Source organism: Cyphellophora attinorum (assembly GCF_001299255.1).
Source record: "Cyphellophora attinorum strain CBS 131958 chromosome Unknown Contig11, whole genome shotgun sequence".
Classification (NCBI taxonomy): domain Eukaryota; kingdom Fungi; phylum Ascomycota; class Eurotiomycetes; order Chaetothyriales; family Cyphellophoraceae; genus Cyphellophora; species Cyphellophora attinorum.
This window is the reverse complement of record NW_017253239.1, coordinates 906,139-920,859: the sequence shown is the minus strand read 5'-3', so window position 1 is coordinate 920,859 and position 14,721 is coordinate 906,139. Positions and strand designations below refer to the sequence as shown.

Below are 14,721 nucleotides of genomic sequence, written 5' to 3'. Positions count from 1 at the left end.
CGAATTGTCACCCCTGGGTCGCCAGGGTCACGTTCGATGTACTGAACAAATTCCAAGTTGCTTCGTCACGTTAACACACTGTTGAGCCCCCAGCCTTTGGAAGTCAATCACTCGCAGCGGTCCGACAACTGCGTCGCCTCGTCACGCCGACTGGACATGGCGAAGCATCATATTCATTCAAAATGACTGACCACGCTCGGTCTCCGACTTTCGAGGAAAGCATCGAGCTTGAAGAGATCGTCAAGGACCGTTTCCGGAGCGAACACAAACCATGGCAATGGCCGTGGGCACCAGGAGCTCCTGGCAGCGTGCTACTATCAATGGCTGCCGCTGCTGCATACCGTACAGTGCCGGATGATGTCGCCATCACCAGCTTACACGCCCAGTTCGGAGCCAACGTCGTCACTGACAAGCCAATTGTTTACCGAGTGCAGAGAGTGCGGGACGGTGGCTACCTGAAGACTAGGAAAGTCGTCATCGAGCAAGATAGCTGCGAAATGGTATGGTTCACGATCGGTTTCGTCAGAATGACTCCTTGGAAGGGACCAGCGATCAAGCACTCTTCGCAGCAAGTTGGACTTCAGCCTCTTCGCAAAATCGAGCTTGACGAATTCCGACACTTCTTTGGGCGGAGAGCAAATCGTCCACGAATGGAATTCCAGCGACTGCCTCTGATAACAGAAGCGAGCATTTCGTCCTCAGTCCAGCCAGTTGTCGGCCGCATCATCGACGCTCTCGAGGCGCCTGCAGGCTCTGCAGTACACGTTGTCGGCCTCATGAGTCTCACCGATTGCATGTTCTCTAGCGCGCCACATGCATTGCACGACGTCAAACTCGTCCTACCACCAATCGGTGACACGACCAGCGGACCACAGATTCCGGACACCACGAGTCTCATGACATTGGATCACACTGTTCACATTCACTCTCACGACTTTCGAGCAGACGAGCTTCTCTACTTCGAAATGGACTCGCCCTGGGCGGCTAATGGACGGGCATTTGTGAGGTCACGCATTTTCAAGGAGGACGGCACCTTTATTGCGTCGTGCTCGCAGGAAGTCTTAACTGTCTTCAAACCGGATGCGAAGCTGGAGAAGAATGCAAAGCTGTGAAAGTCTAATCATTAGGCTATGAGACAGATCCGGCTATCCAAACTCCTATCATCATTACCGCTGTTTTCCCTATATGTTCGTACATTTGTGAATCGACTCCATGGACAGCCATATGCGCCACCGTGGTCCCGTCACCGTCCTTTTCTAGTCTATCTGTCGTTACTCATACATCATTTGTGGCTGCGAAGAAGAAGGGCCCGCGCATGCTCAGGGTTTCTGCAATTGCGATTTGCGATACAACTGGAAAATTGTCAGTACACTCATTACTGATCAGAAGGATGATAGACCATACCTTAAGGAATCCAACGCAAACAAGAAGCTGACAGACCAGGCCGACCCAGAACCAGACTCCCATCCGAAGCTCCGCAGCAGCAAGATTGGGAAACACGGGAAGCGGCCCTGTCCGATGCGGTGCAATAGCACGCGCCAGCATCGTGACGGCGGCGCCAGCCATCTGCGCCAAAATCAATGTGAAGAGTGTGTGCACACGGGTCAGCGACATGAGCAGCATCGCACCCATGCCAACGCCTTGTATGCCGTCCAGGACACCAAGCCAAAGCCAAATGGCACGACTGAGGAGGGCTCCCAGCGCTGGCGTAGCAGCCCACGGAATGTTGTTCCCGACTCCAGAGAGCGACCATAGCATCTGACACCAACGCGGCGCGCCGAGCGATATGGCGAAGATTGGAACGATCCAGGCGTGGCGCTTCGAAAGGTTAATGAGCGCCGCCATGAGACCGAACCAGAAGAAGCCGAAGAAAATGATGACGAGCAGTGCAACGGCATATTTTGGTGCAGAATTTGATGACCATAAAAACATCCAGTTCCGGGTGTAGTTCGTCGACAGCCAGAAGCATTGCAACACGACGGCGGCCAGGAACCAGAGGACGAGCGGTCGGCCGAGTAAGGATCGATAGAACGAGGGAACGACACCAGGTGGCTGCCTGTAGCAATCCGGCAGGCCGAAGAACGTGATCGCGCCCAAGATCCACATGATGGCCGCGAGAGGCAGGCCGACTCCAACCAGGACCTTCGTCGAGCCCATGGCCTGCGCAATCGTGGATAGCTTGCCTTCCTGCGTCAAGAACGATCCCCAATACCACATGAAAGAGATGAGGAGCTGTTGGAGCCCCGTCATGACGCAGGCGCGCCATGCCCAGACTTCAGCCGCCATGCCAGCTTCCGTGCCAAAGTTGAGCGCGAAGAACAGCGCATACGCCGCTGAGCCAGTGGTGTACAGGCAGGTGGCGGCAGTCCACATGTGGCCGACTGTGTCGGAGTCCGATACCGCACTGCTGCAAGCCAGGACCACAAATGCGAGACCGAAGAAGACGAATGGCGCCGAGAGGAGATACACCGACCGGAAGAATCGATGCAGGGTCCACCAGACGGCAGACATGGTGAGATAGACCGCGCAGAGCGTGTACAGCTTGCTGGCCGGAGCGCCGACCTGGCCCGTGAGCAAGACTAGCTGGTATGGGTTCGCGCAGAGTATCTGGCCTGCTGCAAGAACAAGCGTGTAGTAGTGCCATGATCCAAGTCTGTACAGCATGACCTTTCGCAGACCAGTTGGGGCGGTGTACTCCTCGCCGAGGATGCCGTAGAAGTCCTTCTCGACGTCATCCTCACGAATACAGGAGGTGTACGCCTCGACCTTATCCACCTTGTGCGACTTGAGCAGATGGACGAGGGAAGTGGTAGAGGACGTTGCAGATCCCAGGTGCATACCAAGTGAGGTCTGATGCAGGCCTTCGAACCAGTCTTGCTCACTTTTCACAATGTACTCCTCGATTGCAGGCCCGAAGCTGCTGGTGAACGGGCCGTTGCGAGCGATATCGTCCAACAGCCGCGAGTAAGTCTGGTAATAGCGCATTTTGGAGTCGTCGAACATCGGTGTTTGCTTTTCGGACCGCAAGCTCATTTCCGATGGCGATCTTGGTAGACCACGAGGAAGTAGCTCGTGAGAACCGTGCTCAGGTGAATCTCCGCGCGGAGCTGAGCCGGAGACTTCGATGAGCGGCATCAAGCGCTCGGTGACAGCTTGGCTATGCATCGCCAGCATGCTGGAACTGCGCGACATTGGAGGTGTGGAGATGGCAGCCGGCGTCGCTGTCCGCGAGATGAGGTCTGCCGGTATCAGATCTGGCGTCGAAGTGCCCGATCTGGGGAAATAACTCTGCCCTTGTGACGAAGTTGGCCTCGACCCATTGCCTGCTTGATGCCAAACGCCCGGAGATAGAGTGGGAGATGGTGAGAGAGCGGCCCGCATGGACTGTGCGCTCTCCATGCATCGAAGTGGCACAGGAGATGTTGCCGGAGATCGGATCGTCGGTGACAACAAAGCAGGAGAGGGCGATCCGAAAGTGCGCAGAGAAGATAAGCTTGTCATCGAACGCAGTGCAGGCACCCTTCGTGCAACCTTTTGGTTGGCACTCTTCTCCATCGCCTTTAGGTGCAATGTCTTCAAGTCGTGAAGCCATGTCTGCACCGGAAACCTCTGAGTACCGCAGCAAGCTCTCATAGACCTCCGAGTCTCCTGATCCGAGCCCAACGCCGCCAAAATTGCACGTCGGCATTGCTTGATCATATGCTCCGTCGTCATGGACTCGACAGGAAACCACCAGCCAGGCATATTCCCGAAACCTCCAACTCGAGCACCAATGCACAGAGCACCCTTCCGCCCGAACTCGACAGCGACCAGCCCAAAAGGTTCGTCCCGGGAAGGCATCAGTGCGAACTCAGCACCCTTGTGTATATATGGAGGAATGGCCGTGAACTCTGGCTTGGAGTATACTCTTCCTGGGAACATGTCCATCAACTTCTCGAGTTTCAAGGCAGCAAACTTTCCGTAGAGGTCAATCACGGGTCCGACACAAATGAGCTGTGTGGAAGGATATTTAGCCAGGATTGCGGGGAAGACATCCGCAATAACATCAACGCCTTTCTGCTTGGACCATCTCCCAATGAAGATGAAGAGATCCGCGTTCGGATTGACATCAAGTCCAGCCCACTCCTGCGCTTGCTGACGAAATCCCGCCCTCTGTTCTTCGAAAGATTCGTCTACCAGAGCCTTGGTTGGCGAGTTGGAGCGCACGTAGGCCGCCATGTCGGTAGGGTCCGGGTTCGGTAGCGACCCGATCTTGTTGATGGACCAGAAGATGGGGTATCGCTGCTTGGTACGCTGGCTGTACTTATCTGACACTCCGACCGCACCAAATCCATCCTGGTGTTCACGAAGGTAGCTGACACCGGCATGGAGCAGATTGAAGACGTCACCGAAGCGGACATATTTGTTGACGACATGCACGTCCAAGTTGAAGATCTCGCATACGCGCATGAGGTCCGCATCCTCCTTGAGCGACCACAAGCCCTGGAACTCCGCATTATGTAGTGATAGACAGCAAGGAATGGTCTCGGGCAGTAGATACAACGGAGCAGCAGCGCATGGTAGTCGTTGATGTGATAGACGTCTGGTTGATATCGTCGGATCACAGCAGCGATCGATTGGTTCCAGATCGAGTAATAGAAAGCGCTTTCGGTGTCGTCCATCCTTGGCGGATATGGCTCTGCGGATTTCCTAGCTCTGAAGGCGGGCGTGTCGAGCAGGACATAGGTGACATTCCCTTCGCTGTGCAGATGCACGTGAACGGTGTGGTCGACATCCTCGATCGCGACCTCTATCGAAGGCTCCATCGTTTCCGGAGAGAAAGGATATTCGATATCGCCAAAGCACGGTACGACCCAGAAGAATTCCCTAGCTTCTGCTGTCTTGGCTTGGAGAGATGCCATAGCACCCAGCCCGCCGATCTTGACCTTGACCGACCATCGAGGTATTTCATATTCGATTGTGGCGATGAGGATCGACTTGTCGTACGTGCCTGTGGTGATTTTGAGCTCAGCATTGTCTGCGGCTTCGGCTGGGTCGTCAGTACGGCGTAAGGCTCTGAGCACTACCGCACTGACTTTCTCCCACGCTGGAGTAACGTTGGAGAGAAGTCCTCCCTTCGTTATGTTTGCAGTGCCGAGCTTGTTCAACTTGACACCATAGAACATGCCAGCAAAAGACAGAGCGCCCAAGATGCCGGATCCGATTGGCAGAAGACAGACCATCAGGATTATCGCTGCTTGCAGAACGACCGAACCGACTGACACAAGTCTGAGACTGTAGTTGCCATCGTTCACGACGATGCGGTATCCGATCCCGTGAGCTGGTGCTGACGAAATATTGATGACATTCCTGGCTATCGTTGTGGGATTTAGCCAGTCGAGAACGCCGTCGCGATCAATGTCGCCGAATGCGGCGCTCTTGTCGGGATTGCCGTCTGGATTCATTCCCCACACGTTGATGAGGATGTCGCTAGGGTATTCGCCGTAAAGATCGAACGTCCATGTGGAGTTCTGGGCTAGACGCATCTCGTTTGTTAGACCTTCGTCGTAGCCCCACTGGTTCCAGACGCCTTGCACCCATGCATGTGGCCAGCGGCGGTCGACGGCGCTTTCCAGATCGCTGTGCTGTACGTGCTGACTGCTTCCGGCGGCTTTCCCCAATATTGCAGGATGACATGTTCACCTGTCCACTTTTGGGCCGATGTACCAGACCAGGCCTGAGGCTTGATCGCCAGCCGATTATCGGAATAGGCCGACCACGAACTCCAGCTTGAGCCCCAGTTCGTGGAGTATCGGATCAGATCAGCACCGGCTGCACGGGGACGAACGAACAAGCCGCCCTCATCATCTTTCTGCAGCAGCCCAGTCGTATAGTTCGAAGACAGCGGAAACACCATGGGATTATCTGACTGACCAATGCGGAACTGGAAGCGATCTCGGGTATTCGTGAAGGCGGTCTTGTCGGCGGTTGACGCGTTGACGACAGTGTAGGTGTGGATGCCATTGGCAACATTCTGAAGTGTCGCCTTGAATGTGAAAGCCGTCCCCACGTACCCGTCATGCGCTGTCGCAGATTCATTGAGCCGTCCGCAGACGATGGTGGAGTTGTCCAGCTCGGCTACTCGCCCACCTTGAGCTGTGGATCCGATGATAAGACTGTTGGCGACGCTGTCGCAATCCATCTCCTGGGAGAAGCGAATCTCGATAGGTACTTGCTCGGTCTCAGTGTATGCAACTTCTGACGAAAGGCGCTGGTCGTGCATCGGAGTGACACCGGTGATCACTGGCTTCGGCTGCAGCCACTTATCGGCCGGAACCAATGCCTTGAAGCCGAATTTGTCCAAGGTGACTCTCGGAAGACAACCGTTTAGCTCGGTCGAGTTCTCGATTCCGAGCAGAAACTTGGACTCTTCGAGTGTATAGGACTCATATGGATAGAACAGATTTCTCACGGTCGTCGATGCTGCGAAGGGTGATAAGATGGACCCGTTGATGCTCTTCATGCTTGAACAGTCGCCAAAGTATGTTGTGGACTCGTTATTGTTGTGGAAGAGCAGCCAGACTCCCTGGTTCTCGAATCCCGTGCCAGCGAAGTCCTGCACAGTCTCGCTGCGGCCTCGGTACACACTCCATAGGCCTGTTGGCGATGGCATGCCGTTACTTCCAGGGAGATAGAAGTTCTGCGTCCACGTGGCGAGGTTGGTCAAGTTGTAGCCGTCGTTGAGCGTTGGGTAGCCATCACGCAGCTCGAACAGTCGCTTGAAGAAGTTTCGGTTCGGATGCGAAGGGTCGCGGTGGTCAAGACTGACTCCGTCATCATAGCATCCGTACTTCGACGAATTGAAAGGCATGTCGACGTAGAGCTCTTCGCCCAAGTCATAGCAGCCGTGCAGTTGCCAGGCTCTGCTGGATCCATAGGGGGTTCTGCCGTAGACGTAGTCCGGAGCCAGATTCTCGAGCACGTAGTAGTCTTGTTCTTCTCCGTAGTACATCATGGGTGCGCCAGGAAGCTCAAGTGTGGTGACAAATAGGCCGAGGAGCTGTCGGGCTGTGCCATCAGCCAGTGAAGGCCAGCGAAAGACGTCTTGATTGGTAGTGCCGAACATGTGTAGGGGATCGAATGCGCCGGTATTGGGATTGACCATATCTTGTGTCACCAAGAAGTGATTCCATATACTGGCCCAGTCCACTCCAAGAGATCCCCATGGACCGTCGAGTCCAAGAAACCGAGTCATCGAGCCATACACATCGTAGTGGAAGGCGGCGCCATTCAGTGCGACTTTCTCAAGTGGCCTCACATATGTGCTTGGGTCGGTTTCGTTCGAGCTGCTGACGGATTCGAGCTCCGAGGTGAACTGCTGATCGGGCTGTTTGCCACGACCGAAATACACAGCGGCCAGGCGCGGATCGGCCACTACCTCGCCGACGACCAGGAAATTGTCTTTCCCGACACTGCGTGCACACTCCCGCTGGTAGTGCGAAAACTCGGCCAAGGCATCAATGGTGACTTGGACAGCTTTGTCAATACGGAACCCATCAATATCGAGCATGGTGATTTGAAGGCAGGACATGCGATTGATTTTCTCGAGGACATCAGGCATCCATTCGCGCAGTCTATCCTGGACTGAGGCGAAGCGAGAGAGTTGATTGACGTAGCTGGGATATGCACCAGTGCCTTTGATGTCTCCGTACATGTCGAACTCGCTGGCGCGGCATCCGCGAAACTTCTCGGTGACGTTGTCCGCTTCCAAGTAGCCGTTCTGCTCCCAAATCCTGGGATACTGGCAGGACTCATTGACGTCATTGCCTGGCTGAAAGTCGTGGTAGCGAGTGTCGCCCTTCCAGATGTAGTCGTACTCTTGAAATCGGAACTCTGCGGTCGTGTTGGTGTAGCCATCTCCATACGCCAGGAGATCGCCCATGGTCGAGACCGTGTTGTCGAAAATGGCGTACATGCCGCGGCGATGAATCTCGTCGATCAGAGTTCTCCATTCCTCGATCAGACCATGATGAGCATCTAAAAGCGTCAAGTCCAAGGGTCCGTAACCGTCGGGCGACCAGGGCATGTTCAGCATCATAGAGCCGGTGAAGTAGATGGTCTTGATACCCATGCCCTCCAGGTAGTCCAGATTGTCGTATACGCCGGCTGTGTCTCCTCCGAAGCGGAACTGGTTCGCCATCCAGTTGTTTTCGAACACAGTGCCATTGGCATCGTTGTTGGTGGGATTGCCGTCAATGAATCGATCAATGGTGAGGACAAAGGTGGGCATTCGCCAGTTGGCAGGCGAGGGTTGGAAGGTATGGTTGTCCCATATTCCCCAGAAGTCTTTGGCCTCGATCGCAGTCTCATTCTCGTTGAGGTTGTGGCCGATATACTGCTGCTCGTACCGTAGAGCGGCGCTTGGAAGCACCAGCGCCGCCAGTGAAAACGACAGCAGCACGGGCAAAGTCATTGTTGCTGCCCCTTTGCGCTTCGAGTCACCGACGAGAAGGCATCAAGTTCAAGAAAACGTTCCTGCGTAGTGGTACAGCGAGATCCAGGGATGTGTCACACAGCCTGAGACAGTCTTGGTCGGAGGCTCAACCGGCCAGACGAAAGGCGGACTCAGAGATACGGCCTCTATCATCGGTATTCATGGTGGGTCGTCAAGTATCTGCATGATGATGGATCTCAACACAAATTGGGAGGTTGTCGGCTGAGCTGAGGACCACATCTGCAGACAACAACCCCTAAAGATCTTGTTGGACACATCGGGTCAGTCTCCAGGAGAGCCACAGTGCAAGAACAGTATCGGCCCACCCGACCGCCACACCCATAGTGGACCAGATGTTTTGATAGCATTGCGGTTCTCAGTGGGCACCGCCGGTCGGATCGCCGCCACTATTGATTGAGTTCTCTGGACAAATTCACGCACAGGAAATTGTCTCGCAAGTGTGTCCAGCTCTGCGATAACGCCTCATAGTCTTCCGGCGCATGGGAGCCCTCGGCCGTCAAATATCCAAGCGGCGTACATGGCGGACTTGCAGTTGCGGCCAAAAGACGTGGGTCGTGATGAAATTCTCAACACGATTGTAGACTTGGCAACGCTGTGGCGAGGCGTGAATCTGTGGTTGGGAGGAAGTAAAAGCCCCGACCACACGGTGATGAGGACCCATGATCAGCTACGTTGCCAGCGCCGCCATGCACGGTACCTGGCAGTAGCATGCAGAACAGAGTCTTCTAGCTTGTGTGTCAAACCTTCCAAACGTACAGACAATGCTATTGGCCAGTGTGAGGCTTCGAATAGTGGAAGCCCGTGAGTTCAGGAACGGCATCAGGTACCCGCAAGCGACTATAGAAGTCTGCTGTCGATCGTTGATGCATCCACAGATAAGGCGCCAGAAAGGAGCGCTCGTCGTCGCATGATTGCTGCATGCCGGTCGAGTGCATGTATTCGTAGTACGGTCGTGGTCTGGCAGCAATAATGCAGCTGTGGTGTATCTCGAAGAGACGCACATGTTCCAGGGGTCGATAATGATTAGCGCGCACAAGGAAGCTTTGACTTGTTCCAGACGCCCGGTTCTGCCAGGGACCACGAGGCGCCATTGTCAGGAAGAACCTTGGAGCTGAAGAGGATGTGCATATTGTTGCGGCCGCGTTGCGAAGCTTTCCCGACGAACCAAGATAGAGGAACAGGAGGTGACGTTAAACTTCGAGAGTTCAGACTTTTCCAACACCGAACCGGCGCCGTGATTAGAAGCGCCGATAAGGCTTAGTGCAAAGCTCAACGCCCCCAGCTACCGAAAACCAGGATTAAGCATAAATTGACTCCTCTCTTTTCGAAAAACAAATGACGCGTTCGCAACTCAAACATACCATTTTGCACAATGCCATGTGGCTTCTGCGCTCAACGTGTCATGGCCATAATATCTCGAATCTCAGGGACCGAATCGGCCGCTTGACCTGGGCTAAACCGCATAGATGCATGAGCCGGGATGTCCTGTTATGAAGCGCCGCGGCGTGGTGGGTCGTCTGTCACACAGCATGACAGCTCATAGTGTTGGGAGTGATGCGAACCCATGCTATGCCCGTCGTGATTGATAGGCGATCCTTTTCTGACTGACAGAAATAGATGTCTGTCTCATTTTGAATGACAAAGATAGGCGTTGGCCTAGAGGCGAGCGGCTACTGACAAGGTACCGAATCCCATTCGGACCCTTTCGAACCACCTCGTACTCCGGCCAGCTCATTGCCGTTCACATCGGCGCGCTGACCGCAGGGACAATCAGCAGCCGTCGACGGAAATTCAGCAATCCCGTTGAGGTCTCAGTCGAGAGCTCTTCGTGACTTACGCCAGCTCAGTACTATTCCCTACCGTTACTTGAACTGCACAACGTGGACGGCCGCAATGTTCAGCTTCAGTAGCAGGACTCGCAATTACGCTAGCGCTGACGACAAACTCACCATAAAGGAGAGCTGGTACTTAAGCAAAGCGGTCCAGTTCGTCGCGCTTACTGCCGTTGTGGTAATCGCAACATCCATCTCAGTTCCGCTTGGCGTGTGTCTCGGTGGCAATGACCGTTGCGGCAGGTCAGAAGCACATCGGCCAAGCAACACATCAACTTCGCTGCCACTCTTGAACGATGCCGCTGTCGCGATTCCGGAAGCATATCCCGCAGCGACGCATCCACCATTGACCGAAGATGCGAATCCGTTACTGTTCCAGGCTTTTGAGTGGTACATCCCCAAGGACGGAAAGCACTGGACGCGCCTGACCTCGATACTTCCACAACTGCAACAGATCGGCATCGGAGCGATCTGGATTCCGCCTCCGACGAAGGCAGCAACAGAGGGCAGCATCGGCTACGATGTCTACGATCTATGGGACCTGGGCGAGTTCGACACTCACAACCGGACCGCTACAGCGATGGGCAACAAGAGTGACCTGCTCGACCTCGCACAGGTCGCTCACCAGTGGGGAGTCGGTATCGTTATCGATGCAGCCCTGAATCAGCGGTCTGGCGCAGACTACATCCAATCATGCGCGATCACTCGACTGAACCCTGACAACCGCCTGCAGCCCATCAACCCGACCAAGATGGCGGATGTGTGGGTAGGCTTCAACCACACTGCTCGAGGCAATCACTACAGCAACAAGACATGGAGCTGTGACGACTTTACCGCTGTCGACTACGATGCCAGTGCCAACAACAACGGGCTCTTCAAGATCAACGGCCACGACAACGACTTTGCTACCGACGTCTCGACCGATAATGGCAACTTCGACTATTTGCTGCTGGCTGACGTGGCGTATGACAATCCCGCCGTCATTGAGGATGTCAAGACATGGGGAACGTGGATCACAGGCCAACTCGGAGCATCGGGCTTTCGAATGGATGCGGCCAAACACATCTCCAGGAGTTTCATGAAGAACTGGATCAGCGGTGTCAACTCTGCCATCAAGACTCCGTTTCAGAACCCACCAGTCGTTGCTGAGTACTGGACCACCACGCTGTCGGAACTGCTTGGCTACGTTGACGAGATCGGAAACGCGGCGCGTGTCTTCGATGTGCCACTTCTTGGCCAATTTGCCGCTATCGCCAACGGTGAGGCTTCCTTAACAACCATGTTCCAAGACTCCGTCGTGTCTACACAACCCGACAGCGCTGTCACGCTCGTCGGCAATCACGACACCCAACTCGGTCAATCTTCCGCAAACCTATACGTGCAAGACTGGTTCCGGCCCGCAGCATATGCATTCATCCTACTGCGTCAAGAAGGCACGCCTTGCATGTTTTACGGCGACGTCTATGGCATCTGTGACGCCAACGGCCACTGCAACAAAGCAAATCACTCTGAGTCTGTGGGCAAGCTAGCCATAGCAAGGACGTATTTCGGGTACGGACAGCAGCACGACTACAACAGCACCGACGTGTCGACTGTCGGCTGGACGCGGCAGGGTGATGAGAAGCATACAGGCGGGCTCGCGGTAATTATGTCAATAGCACGAACAGCTCCTGCTCCGATGACCATGAATGTTGGCTCGGAACACGCCGGCGAGTCTTGGATCGACATCTTGGGCAATGCCAAAGACGCAGTTGTCATCGACGCCGATGGTGCTGCGGCATTCACGTCACCGCCGCAAGGTGTCAGTGTGTTCGTTAGCGAAGTGCGATGGAGCAACCTGTCAATGCCGGACTGGGACTTCGACATTTACGGGTAATGGGATTTGTCTGATATGATGTCGGTCACATTCCAACCTTCAATCCAGCTTCATGTTGTATATGTCGGAGTCACTGTACAGTGGTCAGTCGCTGTCAGCATGGATCCCAGCGTCTCACTTACAAATTCATGTCGTCAATCTTCGCACGCGCCGAGCTGTTGCGTCTGCACCACACACTGACGGAGCCCGGCGCACACGAGAACATCCCATACCCGTTGCGGCCAATGACGACTTCTCCAGCTGCCGCTTCCAGTACATCCGTCCAGACTTCATCCTTGTGAGCCGCGCCTACATTCATCCGCTTCCAGCACACCCTTCTGGCATTGCCTATCACGACGGCCAGGCCCTCCGGATGCCTACTGTCGCCCGAGCGCGTGAAGCCAATGCAGTTGGCCTCATCCAGATACTCCCTCATCGGACCATACGCCAGCAACTTCCGAGCCAAGATGAGCTTAGGCAAATTGCCGCCACACGATGGTGGCAGCGGATGCTCGCCGCTAATACCATAAAGATCGCCATAGAACACACACGGCAGTATCGAATCCGAACGCAGCAAGATGAAGGCGTTGGCTAGCGGGATGAACCAAGGCGACATGGCTATGACGGAGTGGTCGCGTTCGTAGCGGGTTTGAGTGTCGTGGTTCAGCACGAATGGCTTTTGTTTGCGGGTCAGTATAGCTTTCCACGTCTTTCAGTAGCAGGGAGGATCTGACATACCACTGCTTGCCCTGGAGAGTGCTTCAACAACGACTTGTCCATGATTGATCTCAAATCCCCCTTTTCCTTTTCCAGTGACAACTTCGACATATTAGATGCAAGCGGCACGTCGAACAGCCGAAGTCTACCCTCGAACTTTTTGATCATGGCACCAAGAGGGGCCAGCTCGCCACGCCAGTATTCTCCGATCATCAGAAGTGGCGCGTTGGGGTCACATTTCGCATCGAGATGCGCAATCCAGGCGCGAAGGAAGTCGGATGAAAAGTGCTTCACAGCATCGAGACGAAAACCTGCGAGACCGAGGCGCTCTGTGATCCAAGTTCCCCACTGCATCGCATCGTTCCGCACATCAGGCTGCGAGTAGTCGAGGTCATTGCCCATACTGTGTTGCATCAGGGAGACGTGCTTCGACGGGGTCGACTAGGCTAGGTCACTTACAGGAAATCTGCGTTGCCTTCGCTGTCGTCGACATCGGGCGCCCAGCCTGGCTTACCGGGCCCAACGAAACGGTATAGATTGTCGTTGTTTTGCATTTTGGCTTCCCAATCCGTGCCGCTGAAGTGTTGCCACCTGTACTTCATCTCACTATACTTTCCTCCTCGGCCGTCGAAGTTGTAACCAGTCCAGACATCGATGTCTTGCTCTGCAGAGACTTCTCGTGTCCTGTCTTTGGGTTGGCGAACGTCAGCACATCCACCTTGATGCCATGTGGAGAGCCGTGCCACAGTCTACCTACCTTTCTTATCGACCGCGACCGCCCGGCACGTCTCAACATAGTCCGCAGCAGACTTATGATTTAACACAGCATCCCATAGCAGCCCCATTCCATTGCGCTGAGCTACCTCCGTGAGTGCCAGAAGCTCCTCACCACTGCCCCATTTCGTAGCTCGATGACCCTTCTGCTCGAATTCGCCAAGGTCCCAGAGGTCGTAAATGTCGTAGCCATTGCTTCCGTGCCATTCTGCTTTGCATCCCGGCGGAAGCCACAGGTAGTCGATGCCGATATCCTTCAAATGAGTTGTCACGTGGGCGAGTCGCCGCCAGTGCTTGCCATCTGCAGGTGCATACCATTCAAATCCTTCCAGCAAGGTCAGGTTCTCCTTGGCGTAGGGGCCGTCGCCTACGTTTTGGGAAGACTCTGGGCCTGACTTCGAAGAGTGCGCGGCGGCTCGCAACTTCTTGAACATCACTTACTAAAATCTGAGGCTACTCACGTCGCTTAAGCAGAGTTGCCGCTTCAAGGCTGCACCAGGCTGTACAGCAGCGATAAGACCTACGTCCAATTCGATACGGCGGTGCGGATGGCGGGCTGGTGCAACCTGGCAGGCCGACGAGTTGCACGACATGCCAAAAGCACCTGAGACGTGCATGCTAGTGGTTGGAATCATTCATCCCTGGCACCCTGCTAGCTATCGACAGAGTTGCGAACGGTGGACGCGATTGACGTCAAGCTAATGAAAGGTTTGAGAGGTGGATGCTGTCTCAGATTGGGGGCCGAGAGTTGTGCCGACCGCAGGAAATCGTGTTTCCTATCTTGCGCATGGGACTTGTTGAGATCTCGCTATTTGAGACTTCCTCAAATCTTCAACATAGGCACTTTGATCAATGCACGCACGTGCTTTCCGCCATATGTAGGACGTGCCAGAACTGGAGGTCGTCAAGCAAGCAGAGATTCTTAGATGGGTGAAGCTAGTGAAGTTGGCGGGTCACAGAAAAACTGTTGGAGAAGGCCACAACGACAGCCGGTTGACATGGAATACTCTATGATGATCGGTCCAGTCTCACAACTTGGAAATTCGTAT

The 14,721-nt window shown here is 54.7% G+C and overlaps 4 protein-coding genes across 4 annotated transcripts; 2 read left to right on the top strand and 2 right to left on the bottom strand.

The window, feature by feature from the left end:
- Window positions 1-182: 182 nt before the first annotated feature.
- On the top strand, window positions 183-1,112 carry AB675_10890 (uncharacterized protein; the record flags this gene model as incomplete). The annotated part of the gene is made up of 1 exon (XM_018139691.1): window positions 183-1,112. One exon carries the CDS (start codon window positions 183-185, stop codon window positions 1,110-1,112), a length of 930 nt encoding a protein of 309 aa, XP_018000922.1.
- A 207-nt stretch (window positions 1,113-1,319) lies between these two features.
- On the bottom strand, window positions 1,320-8,452 carry AB675_10889 (Cell wall alpha-1,3-glucan synthase mok11; the record flags this gene model as incomplete). Its single annotated transcript, XM_018139689.1, has 4 exons — window positions 1,320-1,352; window positions 1,405-4,488; window positions 4,605-5,619; window positions 5,691-8,452. The coding sequence occupies 4 exons, from the start codon at window positions 8,450-8,452 to the stop codon at window positions 1,320-1,322; spliced, it is 6,894 nt and encodes a 2,297-aa protein (XP_018000705.1).
- Window positions 8,453-10,387: 1,935 nt separating this feature from the next.
- Window positions 10,388-12,202, top strand: AB675_10888 (Alpha-amylase; the record flags this gene model as incomplete). The annotated part of the gene is made up of 1 exon (XM_018139688.1): window positions 10,388-12,202. The coding sequence occupies one exon, from the start codon at window positions 10,388-10,390 to the stop codon at window positions 12,200-12,202; it is 1,815 nt and encodes a 604-aa protein (XP_018000653.1).
- Window positions 12,203-12,241: 39 nt separating this feature from the next.
- Window positions 12,242-14,106, bottom strand: AB675_10887 (Glucan 1,4-alpha-maltohexaosidase; the record flags this gene model as incomplete). Its single annotated transcript, XM_018139687.1, has 5 exons — window positions 12,242-12,275; window positions 12,325-12,857; window positions 12,920-13,301; window positions 13,358-13,586; window positions 13,656-14,106. 5 exons carry the CDS (start codon window positions 14,104-14,106, stop codon window positions 12,242-12,244), a joined length of 1,629 nt encoding a protein of 542 aa, XP_018000616.1.
- Between the last annotated feature and the right edge of the window lie 615 nt (window positions 14,107-14,721).